The sequence below is a fragment of the Grampus griseus genome, assembly GCF_964374135.1.
Source record: "Grampus griseus genome assembly, chromosome: 6".
Lineage (NCBI taxonomy): Eukaryota > Metazoa > Chordata > Mammalia > Artiodactyla > Delphinidae > Grampus > Grampus griseus.
Window position 1 is genome coordinate 43,305,139 of NC_139000.1, and position 13,755 is coordinate 43,318,893.

General features: G+C 41.2%; 1 protein-coding gene and 1 long non-coding RNA gene across 2 annotated transcripts in view; both read right to left on the reverse strand.

Annotated features, from left to right (window-relative positions):
* Positions 1-10,049: 10,049 nt before the first annotated feature.
* On the reverse strand, positions 10,050-11,351 carry GCNT1 (glucosaminyl (N-acetyl) transferase 1; the record flags this gene model as incomplete). The annotated part of the gene is made up of 1 exon (XM_082655962.1): positions 10,050-11,351. Exon 1 carries the CDS (start codon positions 11,334-11,336, stop codon positions 10,050-10,052), a length of 1,287 nt encoding a protein of 428 aa, XP_082512088.1. The 5' UTR covers positions 11,337-11,351.
* Positions 11,352-12,645: 1,294 nt separating this feature from the next.
* LOC309823573 overlaps positions 12,646-13,755 on the reverse strand; it is a 55,135-nt gene continuing 54,025 nt past the window's right edge. The window contains exon 3 of the long non-coding RNA XR_014296841.1: positions 12,646-12,718. This is a non-coding gene — a long non-coding RNA (uncharacterized lncRNA). The remainder of the gene's footprint in view (positions 12,719-13,755) is intronic.

Genomic DNA, 13,755 nt, shown 5'->3' on the forward strand with positions numbered 1-13,755 from the left:
TCCAGGGCTCAAAGGGCAGCCCTACGACAAAATCTGCAACTCTCCCTTTCTCCACTTGCTTTCTCAACATTGGTGAACCCTCTTGCTTCCTGTAAGGTGGATGTAGAAACCCCAGCACCCTCTTACTCTCAGTCCATTGTAAGTGTGGACAGAGCACACGGGCTGAAAGTGAGAGAAGAGATGGTTCCTTCAGACCACTGTTTAGCAGATGCTTACTGAGATGACACCAGGGGCAAAGACCCCAGAGGAGTCCTATTCAAGGAGACATGAAATAGCATCATGTGTTCAGAAAATCACATGTGGTCCAAATGGATAGAGCATCATGTGCAAAACAGAAGGTATGGAGAGGTGGGCAGAGGCCAGATCAGGGAGGGCCTCAGGCGCCATTTGAAGAAATCAGGATTTTATCTTTGAGGCAATAGGGAGTCATTGAAAGGGCTATGCAAGGGTGTGAAATTAGCAAATTTTCATTTCTGATACATCACTCTGACAGTGCCTCCACTGTCAGAGTGTGTGACTTGGCCAAGTAACTTGCCCGCTCTGAACTGCTTTATTCCTGCATTAGTAGCATGTGAACAACAGTTGTACACGCCATAAGATTACGGTGACGATTAAACGTGCTAATATTTGTAAAATGCTTAGGACAGCGCTTGGCACATAGAGTTAAGTATTTGCTGCTACTGTTATTGCTGTTGTTGTCGTTGCTGTTATCAGAAGAGTGAGAGACCTGAGGGAAGGAGGTGAGAAGCAAATTCATCTGAACCCACATGGTCTTCATCCACACCACTTTACTATTTCAGAAAACTCTTGCCCTGGAAGGTAAAAGTTGCAAATAACTTCATTTTTCACTCCAGGAACATTGTCTAAGGCCCAAGAATGTTGCAATAAGTAAAAAGCATCAAATGTCAGTTTATACCCCAGGACTGTTTGAACCCTTTGCCTCAAAATCCTCACCTTTGCTGTTTCCTCCAATCCTACACCATTTTATACTGTCATTATCCAAGATCCCACACTATCACACCCAACTCAAGCAGAATTGAAAACCTCAGCAATAGCCCGACTTGACCCTCCTCCCTCTGAGATGCTATCAGGAGCCCGGAGATGGAGCTCTCCATCGCTGCCGTCAGCAGTAGACTCTGCTCTTACGACCAGATTGTTTTGGTGACATTTTCAGGAAGCCAGCCTGTGGCTTGGCAAGTGGCAATGCTCCAAGTGAGAGAGGAGGGACTAAACAGGGCTTGATGACAAGAGAGGAGGGTATGAGTAGAAGCACCGTTAAGAAGAGAGACCTTAGGGACTGGCTGTGGGGAGAGAGGACACTCCGGCATGAACACTAGAGTAACCGGGTAGGACGTGGAAGGGTTTTCCAAAGTAGAACCTGCAGAGTTAGGTGGGTGTCATTTGGTGGAACTGGAACCAGCTTTGTCTGCCTTATTCTGATTTCTATCCATCCACAAGCCCTGCCTACAAAGAGCCCCTCAGAAGTGGGAAGGCCTGGATGCAGTCTGGGTGAGGCTTTCCAGGTTCCGTAAGTGGATACCTTCTCCAAGCCTTGCTTATCATTCTCTCCTTAGTGAGGAACTCCGCCTGTATGTGGCTGGGCCTACTTGTGGGCCCCCTGTTCTTTCTTGTGCTTGCCTACAGGTCAATTTCTGAATTGCTAGTGGCCAGAAAGCATAAAATCCACTGTCAAAAGCACTGACGTAGATTTTCCTGAAGATCTGGGGGGAAAGACAAAGGAAGGGAGACCAACTCCTCCTGGCGTTGGCACTCAAGGTCCAGTGTCCCAGGAACCTCCTCCTCAGGGCTGGGCAGATCAGGATGGTGGGTCACCTGACGTCAAGGAGAAGGTTAAGACTCCCTTCGCAATCTCCCCTTGCCCTCAAATTCTCCTCCATAGACTGCAGGCCCACCCACCGCCCTGCCCCAAACAGTCCTTTCTGGTCTTTCCAGCTGGTATCTCCTCCCCTCACATTCCTTAGCAAAACCCATCCATTTGCATAATTCCCTCAGCAACACAAAAAGCAAGCAAATAGGGCTCAGTCAAAGAAAAATTACCTCACATTTCCAGGGCCGCCCTTCTTTGTATGTGTGAAAGTATATTTATTACATTAGTTAGAGAAACAATGCTTGACTACGGGAAAGTAGCACTCAAAGGGAGACTTGTCCCTGGAAATCGGAGGTTGGCACTTGTCATATATTTTATGCCCAAACATTTCCCTGTCAAACCTCCTATGCTTTCAAGTATTTTAAGACTGATGTTGAAACTATTCCCCTTTGTGGCTTCCAGACTCCTCTCTCCTGCACTTAAGACTATTATGGCTAAGGATTTCTGGCCATCTCTCCTTTTCAGTGGCCCTCATCAAATTGATGTTCACCACACTTCCAGGTTTTTATCTCCTCTCCCTCCACACACTCTTTTGGGGAAGATTTCAGCAAGACGCAAGGGTTCATTCTTTTTGTTTCCACCCTTTTTATTTCTCAATACATCTGCTTATTTTTTAAAAAGTGCTACACTCAGAGCAGAGCAGGGTCTGGGGAAAGAGATGGGATGGTTGAAATGGTAGAAAGGAGGTGAACAGATGAGAAGAAAACTTGTCTTTTATTTAATATGTGCCATTTGTTACAGATTCATGTACTTCTTTGCCCCCTTTGTAAATTGGGCCAATAGTAGCCTCTGCTCCTAAGGTTGTTGTGAAGTGAGAGGTGATAAGTGCGAAGTGCTTAGAACATACAGAAAGGAAACACTCAACAAATATTAGCTGTTGTCATTATTCCCTCAATGAGCTTTAAGGAATATATTTGGAGGGGCATTTTTCTTTGGAAAGAGAGGTAGGGAAAGCTTCCCGGAGAGAAAACATGTCTCCTTTGAATTAAGTTAAACGAAGGAACTCTGATTGGGCCAGGAATAGTTTACTAATAAGTCTGACAAAGAAAGTAAATTATAAATATCCTGTAAGTCATGTTTAAGCTAATGATTAGCTCTATAGAAGTAAATCCTTTCCAAAACAAAAAATATTTTTATTTATTTTTTAAAGAAAGCATTGGTTTCACAACTTCCCTGGTGGCGCAGTGGTTAAGACTCCGCTGTCCAATGCAGGGGGGTGCCTGGGTTCAATCTCTGGTCAGGGAACTAGATCCCACATGCGTGCCACAACTAAGAGGTCACATGCCTCAACTAAGACACGGCGCAACCAAATAAATAAATAGATATTTTTCAAAAAGAAAGCATCGGTTTCTGTTTCTTAGCTCATCTTGAAGGTAGTGAAGCCTTCCCATGGAATGCATAAAACTCTTGAGTTAAACAAGATCCTCCTCCTGCACCAGGATTGCTCATCCAAGTGACTCCGCGCCACCCATCTGAATAGCTTCCTGTCCTCTTGCTGAAGAACATCTGTTTTGTACTGGCACGCAGCTGAAAGAACCAGACCATCCTCACCTAGTTAGCAATTAACACTTATCTGGGATCAGAAAATGAAGTTCCATCTGTAGATTCTAAGGAGCTACAAGCCAAATAGCTGTCGATCTGAGCACCCTAGGATCTTGAAGCCGGGTTGACAGTGACCTTTAGGATTGGTTCAGTGATTCTTCTGGCTAGTGCTGCAAAAAGTTCTCTCCAGCCACGGTATACAACTAGAGTATCTTAGAGGGTTACCCAGAGTATAAGGCCTCGGGACACACTGCAAAGCACCAAAGCTTAAATCTAAAAACATTTCTGTGGGTAAAAGAGGAGTGCTCCAGGAAAGCAGGGCTCCTTCCCGCTACAACCCACCAAGTGAAGACTAGGGGTAAGGAGTCTCAGTAATACTCCCTACGGCAAACCATATGTGGAAAATGCTCCAAATAAATATTTGGCAAGCAGCATTTTTTAATTTTTTTTTTGCGGTACGCGGGCCTCTCACCGTTGTGGCCTCTCCCGTTGCGGAGCACAAGCTCCGGATGAGCAGGCTCAGCGGCCACGGCTCACGGGCCCAGCCGCTCTGCGGCATGTGGGATCCTCCCAGACCAGGGCACGAACCCGTGTCCGCTGCATCGGCAGGCGGACTCCCAACCACTGCGCCACCAGGGAAGCCTGCAAGCAGCAATGTTATAGAGCTGGAAGGAATAGTTCTCAAAATACCAAGATGTGATATTTCAGGGAAATTCTGAATGCTCCTTTCTGTTCAGTAGCATTTTTTTAAACATAATTGAGAGCACATTATATATTCTGTTCCAGTCTGTTTACTTCATTTAACCTACAGTGATTTTCCATGGCATTAGGCATACTATAGGAATATTCTGTAATACCCCATCATATATTTTTTAAAGTACATAGTTATTCCTCTATTACTGGAGATTTATGTATTTTTACATTTCACCACAAATAAGCTGACAAACACTGGGTTTAAATGTGGATTCAAATCTCTGGTTATTACCCTAGGATATTTTCCAAGAAGTGAATTATTGATCAAAGAATTTGAGTGTTTTTAAAGACTCTACCTGATAGGTTTTAACACTCCTCCCTGCAGTATGAGCATGCATTCCTCAACAGTCACGTTTTAAAAAAATAAAAATAAATAAATAAAACACCCTAATTTGGTGTGTAAAAATTTTAATTTGGATTCTTTTTATTGAATTCAATTTTTCATATTAGCCATTTGTATTCTCCTTATTTCACTTTCTGTGAATTATTACATCTTTTGTTCATTTTACTCTCGGCATCTTAATGCTTTTAAAAAATATATTAGTATAAGGGGGTTGAGAGGTAATAGAGAGTAACCACTAGAGAGTACAGAGTTTCTTTTGGGAGTGATGGAAATCTTCTAAAACTGACTGTGATGTTATACTAAAAACCACTGAATTGTACATTTTAGATGGGTGAATTGTATGGTATATGAATTATATCTCAAAAAGCTGTTTTTAAAAAAATAACTTCCTTTTTTCCCTCTTTCAAAATCTGTTGGCAAATTTTCCAATTCTGATTGCCTTTTGCTTTCTCATATTCAGGAAATACACACTTTTAGTTAAATCTATTATCTGTTCCTTAATGAATCCTCCCATTGCTTTTATTTAGAAAATTCCATCCCTTGCAAAGATAGTCACTGACATGTTCTTTCAGTTTATTTTCATTCTTACTCCATTTGGATTTTGCTGCACGTTACAAAGCGATAATTTAATGTTCTCCAAACAGGTACTTATTGGAACTTTTACCAACCCCCTTCCTCACTATGTTCTGATAGTTGCTTTGCAATGTTTTATATATACTAGCATCTATTTCTGGGCTATTACTGTTATCACTCTGAGAGTTCAAATATAAACTTACAGTACTCTTAACATTTTTTACCTTTAAAGTATGGCTTCATGGGCTTCCCTGGTGGCGCAGTGGTTGACAGTCCGCCTGCCAATGCAGGGGACACGGGTTCGTTCCCAGGTCCAGGAGGATCCCACATGCCGCGGAGCAGCTGGGCCTGTGAGCCATGGCCGCTGAGCCTGCGCATTCGGAGCCTGTGCTCCGCAACGGGAGACGCCACAACAGTGAGAGGCCCGCGTACCGCAAAAAAAAATATATATATATATATGGCTTCGTATGTAGTATTATATGACTTCATTAATCTCTTTCAAAGCATTCTTCGCTATTCTTGCACATTTTTTCTTTCAGATGAAATTTAGAATAATTTTATCGACCCTTTGAGATTATGACTGGGCTTGTATTTGACTGATGGATTGATCTGGGAAGAAGAGAGATATTTAAAATATTTATCAGATAGGAGCGCCATGTTTTGTTTTGAATCTATAGAAGTATTTTATTCATACAGGTCCCACACATATCTTAAGTTTGTCTACACATTTTACAGAGCTTATTGCCGTGATGAAAGGTAACCTATCCCCATTATATCTTAAAACAATTTTTTTGTTTGAATATGGAAAACTAATTTTTGGATGAGTGGCAGTATTTGCTAAAGTCTTATTAATTTCAAGACAAGATTCCTGGGCTTTCAACTTGGACAATCCCATCACCTGCACTAATGAAAAGTCTTTTCTTTCCCAATAGTTACAACTCAGTTCTAGTTCGGGTTTTATTACACTGAAAAATAGTAAATCAATATTCTGATGACAAGCCCTGAAAACTTTAAGCACATATTAAAAATTAAATCCTTGACAAGGAGGGTTATAAAGGATACATAAAGCTCTCAAGCTTTTGAGAAAGACCTGAGGTTAATCAATTTTGCCACTTTGTAGAGTTTGTTTCATCGAAAATGCAGCTACAGAACATGCAGAGGGGTTTACTAGACCAGCTGAGGAGACAGCTGGAGCAGACACTCAATGCTCTGGGGAGGGAGCTTCCCTTTTCCCTCAGGTGTGCCCTCCACATTCATACCACAAGTCATGGATCCTGTATTTGTGGCCATTGCTCTTCTGCAGACATAAGCTGAAGCCAGTAATGCCCAGAAAGCAATACTAACTAGCTGTTAAATTGCATTCTTCTAAAGTCCCCGGTCTAGCTCTTTTTGCATAACCCGTGTTACACTTTCTGCCATTGCCAAACCCTCTCTCTCAGACATTTCTGCCTAAAGAATTAACCTTTATGTTTTGAATCACTACTCACACAAAACACCTGCTGGTTACAAACTATCAAATCCAAATACTAAATTTAATATTGGGGTGCTGGTAGCTAACAAAATAACTTGTGGAGACAAGGCATTGGTTTCTGAATAGCTGATTTTAATGGTCATATGACTAGTTCCAAACGCATCCAGTCATGCCCGTATTCAAAAGAGTAAATCTTAAGATAACCACACTTGCCATGAAAGTGTTGCATTTACTTATTCATGTTCACCATAATGAGAAATGATTTTTATTTTTCTAAACCAACTGAAAAAGTCCAGGTCAACTGACTCTACAGATGAAATGAAGTAAAACATGGCTTCCTCCTCCCCCAAATGACTGCAAAAGAAAATCCACTTCTGTTCTTTAAGTGAATTGTGCTTGATGAATGACACAAATACATGTTTAGAGACAATAGTGTTTCACATTTTCAAGGCTGTTTACCATGGTCTGGAAAGAGCCTAGGTAATTGCCTATAAAGAAAGAACCATTTTTGTTAACTCTTGTCCTTATTAAGTAATATGTGAATCTTGATCAGTACTTCATTAACTAGAACGCTTCCATTAAAAAATTGCAGTTTATGTTTATTTAAGGATTTGTTTGGGAATACAATTTCTAATAATTCCCTATAAAAGACCTTAAATGACAGTAAAAAGAAATTAGTATTTAATAACTGACATACAGGAAGCAATTTAAATAATTTATCTTTCCCAAAGAACTTACAACATTTTTGCTCCTCCTGAATGTAGTAAGGGTTTCCTTTTGAAACCATCTTCTTGATTCTTCCAATTCCTTGTTCCACTACCATGAATTTCATTTGTTTTAAGTTAGGTTGGATAGTATAAAATTGAGTCCTAATGGCTATATAATCCCTGTAAAGCTATTAGCAATAAGGTAATAGACACATTTCAGCAAGAGCCACTCTAGAGAGATGACGTACCACAGCTATACAAAGGATGGTGGGGGGCTTCCCTGGTGGCGCAGTGCTTGAGAGTCCGCCTGCCGATGCAGGGGACATGGGTTCGTGCCCCGGTCCGGGAAGATCCCACATGCCGCGGAGCGGCTGGGCCCGTGAGCCATGGCCGCTGAGCCTGCGCATCCGGAGCCTGTGCTCCGCGACGGGAGAGGCCACAACAGTGAGAGGCCCGCGTACCGCAAAAAAAAAAAAAAAAAAAAAAAAAAGATGGTGGGTCCACAGTTTTAGTGTGGGACTTGTGGAAATGGATTCTAAAGTCATATTTTTACATATATGGTGGAGAAAAAAAAACCCTCAAAGCTGCCAATTTAAATGTCAATAAGATTCAGTCACGCTATAGTAAGAGCACTGCGATGATATCTGTGATTTTTTTTTTACTTTTCAATTTTGCCAAATTCAAAAATCCATAAAACTGAGCAAATGAGCATGATGCTAACAACCAGTGACTCCAGGTGAAAGTTCTATAATGTTCACTGTACTATTACTTTTAACTTTCCTGTAAATTTGCAAATATTCAAAATAAAAAAATGACATATGTCTATAGTATTCAAGATACAATGAATGAAGTTAAAGAAACACAAGACATAGACACAAAGTATGTCACTGAAAATCACTGGTTTTAGAGTAAAAAAAAAAAACGGCCCAAATTACAGGTAAAATCTTTCTTCTAAAAGAGAGCATGGGAGGGACATGTGACGTGCATTCAAAGAACAAATTGGTTTAGAAGCCAATAGAGACAGAACACCATGCATATAATGTCCTCACCGACATCACCTCTTGAATTTTCAAAGTGGGTATGTTTTTCTTGATTCAACATTGGCTGCCCTGTCAAATCATGCAAATCCACTGACATGCACATTTACAAATGATTAAGTTTCCAAAAGTGTGAAACTTTCATTCAGGAGAGTCAGTATAACGAACCACTCTGTAAAATAAAAACGTTTCCTAACTCTGAGGAATAAAATGTTTTATCAGTTGAACGCCTGAAAACTGGCTGATATTATGTATTTCCCATATACTATTTAAGTTGTCTAAGTTTTAAAGTGCATGGATTTGATTCTTGTTTGAAGTCTCAGCTAAATGATAAAGCTTCTCATTTCCTATTAGATCGATGGCTGAATGGTATCAGCTTAGCAAAAGAGCAAGTTGGTTTTTTTTTTTAATCTTCATTTACTTTGAGATTTGAGACAGCACAATAGCAACCGCAAATCGGTCTTTTAGTGAAAAATAGAGTAAAAACCATATGCTGAGAATAATATCAATACTGAGACAATCCGCCCCAAACCTAATGTTCCCTTTAGGATACCCAGGCCTTCAAGCATGCCAGGTGGTACAACAGCACACCTTTCCTCTCCTCATAGGTTCCGAGAGAGAAGGGAACTTAAAATGCAAGAGCTAACGAATAATGAATGGGCAGGTAACATGAAGAAGCAAGACGACGGGAAGCCAGTTCCTTTCAAAAGGCGACAGAGGTGACAGTCGGATGCAAGAGCCTGGAGGATGCACACAAGCAGACCCAAAGAGCAACAGGCTTAATTTCTGGGGATAGTACCGACTGCTGCATCATAGGCCTCAGAGATTATCGACATATGACTCCTCCTCCCCTCTGCCATACTTACACTTCACCCTTTCTGTCTTAGCTCTCCACACCAATGACTGCCAATCGGATCGCAAAGGAGAACTGAGGCTGTAATATGGGACACTAGGAATATGGGGCACTATGAAAACAAGTTTATGTACAGCTTGATAGCAGGGTCTAGGGAGACTGGAGGAGGAGAAGCAAGACATATTTGAAAAAAAATTGAGTATTACTCTGTAGACACTATAATAATCAAAGATACCTTAACTTTGTAAATAACCTAAGATGATTCATAGAATCAACTATAAGGTCTTTTTTTTGGTGGGGGGGGGGGGGGGGCGGCGGTTAAAAACATATGTACATTGTTAAAAGCATACATGGGAAATATTCACATTCAGTCAAGCCCGTTTTTGCAAGTTCCCTGAGACGGCATATAGAGATACACAACACAATGCAATGTTACAGCAGAAAGTCAATCATTTACAAAGATCATTTAGAATAAAGTCAAATTTCTCTTTCAACAAATGTGGTCTACAAGATAAATTACATCCTGATTGTTGGCTGTTGCTATAAATCTATTCAAATCAGGAAAAACCATCATATTTAAAGCTCTCCAAGTAATTTTGGCACAGGTCAAACCTTCGGGTTTTGTTCAGTCCCTGAGTTCTTTTAACAGGATAACTTCCGTTCAACCTCTTCCCCAGCCACCCGGCCCACTCCCCCGCACAACGCCCTGCAACCTGCCCTACACTCTCACTAACTCTAAGTCAAGCCCGAAGGCTACAACCTCTCTAACCGACCTGCTCTGCAGAAACCATAGAGCTTCTCTGGCTTGAAGAGTTATAGGTGGAAGAATCAAATGGGGTACATCTCATGCCTCCTGATTATTTCTAAAACTGCCTCCAAGGGTCAGTGTTTTAATGTCTCCAGGGCCTTATGCCTCAGATGCTCATCCAAACACTGGATGGCAAAGAGGTCGATGTCCGTGTCGAACTTGTTGGCGAACAAGTGGTGCACGCGCAACATCCAGTTCAAGTCACCCGCTCCGAAAACGCACACGGAGCGCACGTGGACGCCGCTGCACGGCGGGTAGGGGGCGCCCTTGGAAATGTCACCTTCAAAGTACTGCCACTTGACAAACCTGGCAATTGCTTGCATGTCGGACATATCGTACTTATGGCTTAAGGACAGTGACCCTGGGACTTCGGGGATCCTCTGAATAGTGGCCCAGAAATACTCGTCCGGGCTGTATGTGTCTTTTGCCCACTCCATAAACTTTTGTATTTTTTCATTCTCGAGCACATACTCCACATACCTCCTACTGACCACAAAATAGGCACTGCCTGAAAACAGAGGTGTTTCAAGAGGAGGATGTATTTTGTCGGTCCCCATGTTTGTCAACTTTCCATTCACGACTGCATAATGCTTTTTCCACCTTTCTTTTTTATTGGATGGCATTCTCTCCGTTTCTAGGTTATTCTCGCCCATTAACGACTTGAGCTTCCTGACAATTTCCAGGTTGGTTTTAATAGGAAAATCCATACCGCAGAGATTTATCAAGTACTTCCAGCCTGCGTTCATTCGGTAGAGGTCCTGCATGCAGTTGAGGTCAGCCTGGACCCGGCTCCAAGATGCATACACAACGCTCTCCAGCTGACTGGCCACAAAGACATTACTGAAACAGGATGCAATGCCAATCACCGCGGCCAAAAAGGATTCCTCTGATTTTGTATCCACGTGAATGCAATAGAAATTCTGAGGCATATAAATGGCCCTCAGGAGCCTGTCAAGCATTTCAATTTTGTGATGAACCACTACAGAATATGCTATTGGAAACTCTGCCTCTTCCTTACTAAGGGGTTCTACAATATATTTGCGCTTCTTGATGAAAGAAGCACAATCACCGGTCATGTTTATGTAGTCATAGTTTGTCCATCGAGGGCGATTTCTAAATTTCACTGTTAGGATCTCAAGCTTTACCTTTTGGATTTCATCTACGTCACCCTGTAGAACTTTGGTACAATTAATATTACTACTAGGATTCTCTTCAAGCAGCTCCAAATGTCCAACGTTTACAAATTCAGGCTTTTGATGAATTCTTAAAACAGAGAAGGTGACCAGGGAAAAAACAAGAAGGAAGACGTAGTATTTAGTGGGATAAGAAAAAAGTTTCCTCCTCCGCAACTTCCTCAGCATTTCAACAACAATTGGGGACTTGGCTTTATTAAGGACAGTCTTCCAGGCTTCAAGCAGTAATGATTTCCCCTCTGTGGTGGCCTGGAGATTTGTCAGTTTGCATTTATCAGAAATGCAAAGGCATCTTGAAATGGAGGGCAGCACTAAAAGAAAAATAGAAAGGATACATACATATATATATATATATATTTTTTAAAAATACAGTGTTTCATGACATCTTCTCAGGTTCAAAAACTGTTCTCTTTGCTATGAGGTCAGATGTTTAAGACAAAAACAAAGTGGGTCCATCAGAGGAAAGGAAGTAGTGTTATAGGATACCCATCATCTCCAGTATCAATGCCAGATTGTCTTTTTTAAAAAGCTGAGTACAAGGATATGCTAGAATATCCTACAATCAACATTTTACCTCTCAGGTATATTGAGGTGCAAAACACAGTTGAAGACCTAGGCTATAGTTATTGAATTCTCCATAGTTGGTGAGTTTTTGATCCTGTGCCAGTGCTAATTAGCACCCCTTGCCTTGAAATCATTCCTAATCTGGGTTCCTCCTGACACATCCATTAACGTCCATCAGTTGGTGTCAGCAGCCCCAAGTATTTGAAGAGATCAGATCCACTCTGCTCTTTACCAGCTTAGGAGTGGGAGTACACTTAAGGAGACATTCAGAAATGGCTGTGGCTTCTAAGAATCTTTGAAGGAAAAGCGGGTCAACTGAATTTTCAAACTGGAACAGAAAGGCTCAGGTGAAACCAGGTCAGATTTGGAACTGTTTTGGGTTGACCTCACTTTGTTCAGTTCCATACCAGGCACCACAGGAAGAGAAGACATACATAATCCAAAATAGAGAAACAGCCTAGCTGAAAAACAACACTTGTATGCAAATTGTAACTTACGAAAGACCCTTTGTCTATATTCAAAAAAACCCACTTTTATTATGTAAAATGTTTACAAATATACAGATATTGTTTTGTTTTCAAAAGTCAATTTTATTACTCGGCAATTGGTTCTAACAAAGAAAGGCAAAACTATCAATTGTCTCAAAACCAGATTTATAGAGATCTGAAAAGTTTTTAACACCAGAATTAGCACTAGAACTTTTAAATATTTAATTAGGAAACAAATTGTGAATATTAATAATACAAATCAAAATAAATAACTGACCATCATTTGTACAGAGTAATGTTACAAAAAGTAGTTAGATTTTTTACCATTTAAATCAAGAAAAGTCGGGATCATTTAGTGCTCTGATTCCAGGTAACATCCTCTGCCCATGTAGAGTGCTTCTTATGCAGTCAGGTTTCTTAAATGTACCAGGCATCCAGCAATGCTGTTATGTCCCATGAGTCTTTTTTAAACAAAACACGTGAAACAAAAAGAAAAATCTGTGAAGGGATATATATGCCCACGTAAGTATACACACACACTCAGAAAGCATACTGGTAAACTAATTCGACATATTCACTTTTTTCTTCAAAATGATGGCTGGTCATATCCATTTTTTTCTTCAAAATGATGGCTCGTTGATTTCTCTTTTAAAACCTTCTCTCCAGTCTTTTTTTTTTTTTTTTTTTTTTTTAGGCTATGTTTGTGGACTGCTAAAGGTTTGACGACATCCCACAATTTAGGGTGAACTTTTTCAGAGAAAACTCTAGGAGCATTTCCCAACATGTGTGCCAAGGAACAGCTTAATGGTCCTATATGATTGGAAAATCCAACATATCCTATGCGGCTGTGAGGATTCCCAATGCTCACTGGCCCATTAAAGACAATCCTGCAATTGAATTAGCTGCTTATCTCATCTTCCTCCAACTATGTTGTCTACCACCCCACTCCAAACCTCTACTGGAAAGCAAACATTGGAAGATTCTGCTAAAATACTTATACATCTGAACTATTAACACATCAGATCCCTAAACAAAGTTATACCCTTAAGCAATCTCTGCTTAAGGCATTTAAGAAAATCTCTGACTAATCATTATTAGTCAGCTTCTAAGCTAACTGAACAGAGACTTAAGTTGCCTCATGCAATAAAGAACACAGATTTACCCAAGAAGGTCCATAACAACAATAAACCCTGGGCTGGGCAGGAGCAGAGGTCTGATTTCTAAAGTTGATGCATTATAAAATGTCCACTTTCAACAACAACAAAAAATTACAGGGCACGTAGAGAAACACAAGTCTGGCCCATACACAGAAAAAAGGGCTTCAATAAAAACTGTCTCGGGGGCTTCCCTGGTGGCGCAGTGGTTGAGAGTCCGCCTGCCAATGCAGGGGACACGGGTTCGTGCCCCGGTCCGGGAAGATCCCACATGCCACGGAGCGGCTGGGCCCGTGAGCCATGGCTGCTGAGCCTGCGCGCCCGGAGCCTGTGCTCCGCAACGGGAGAGGCCACAACGGTGAGAGGCCCACGTACCTCAAA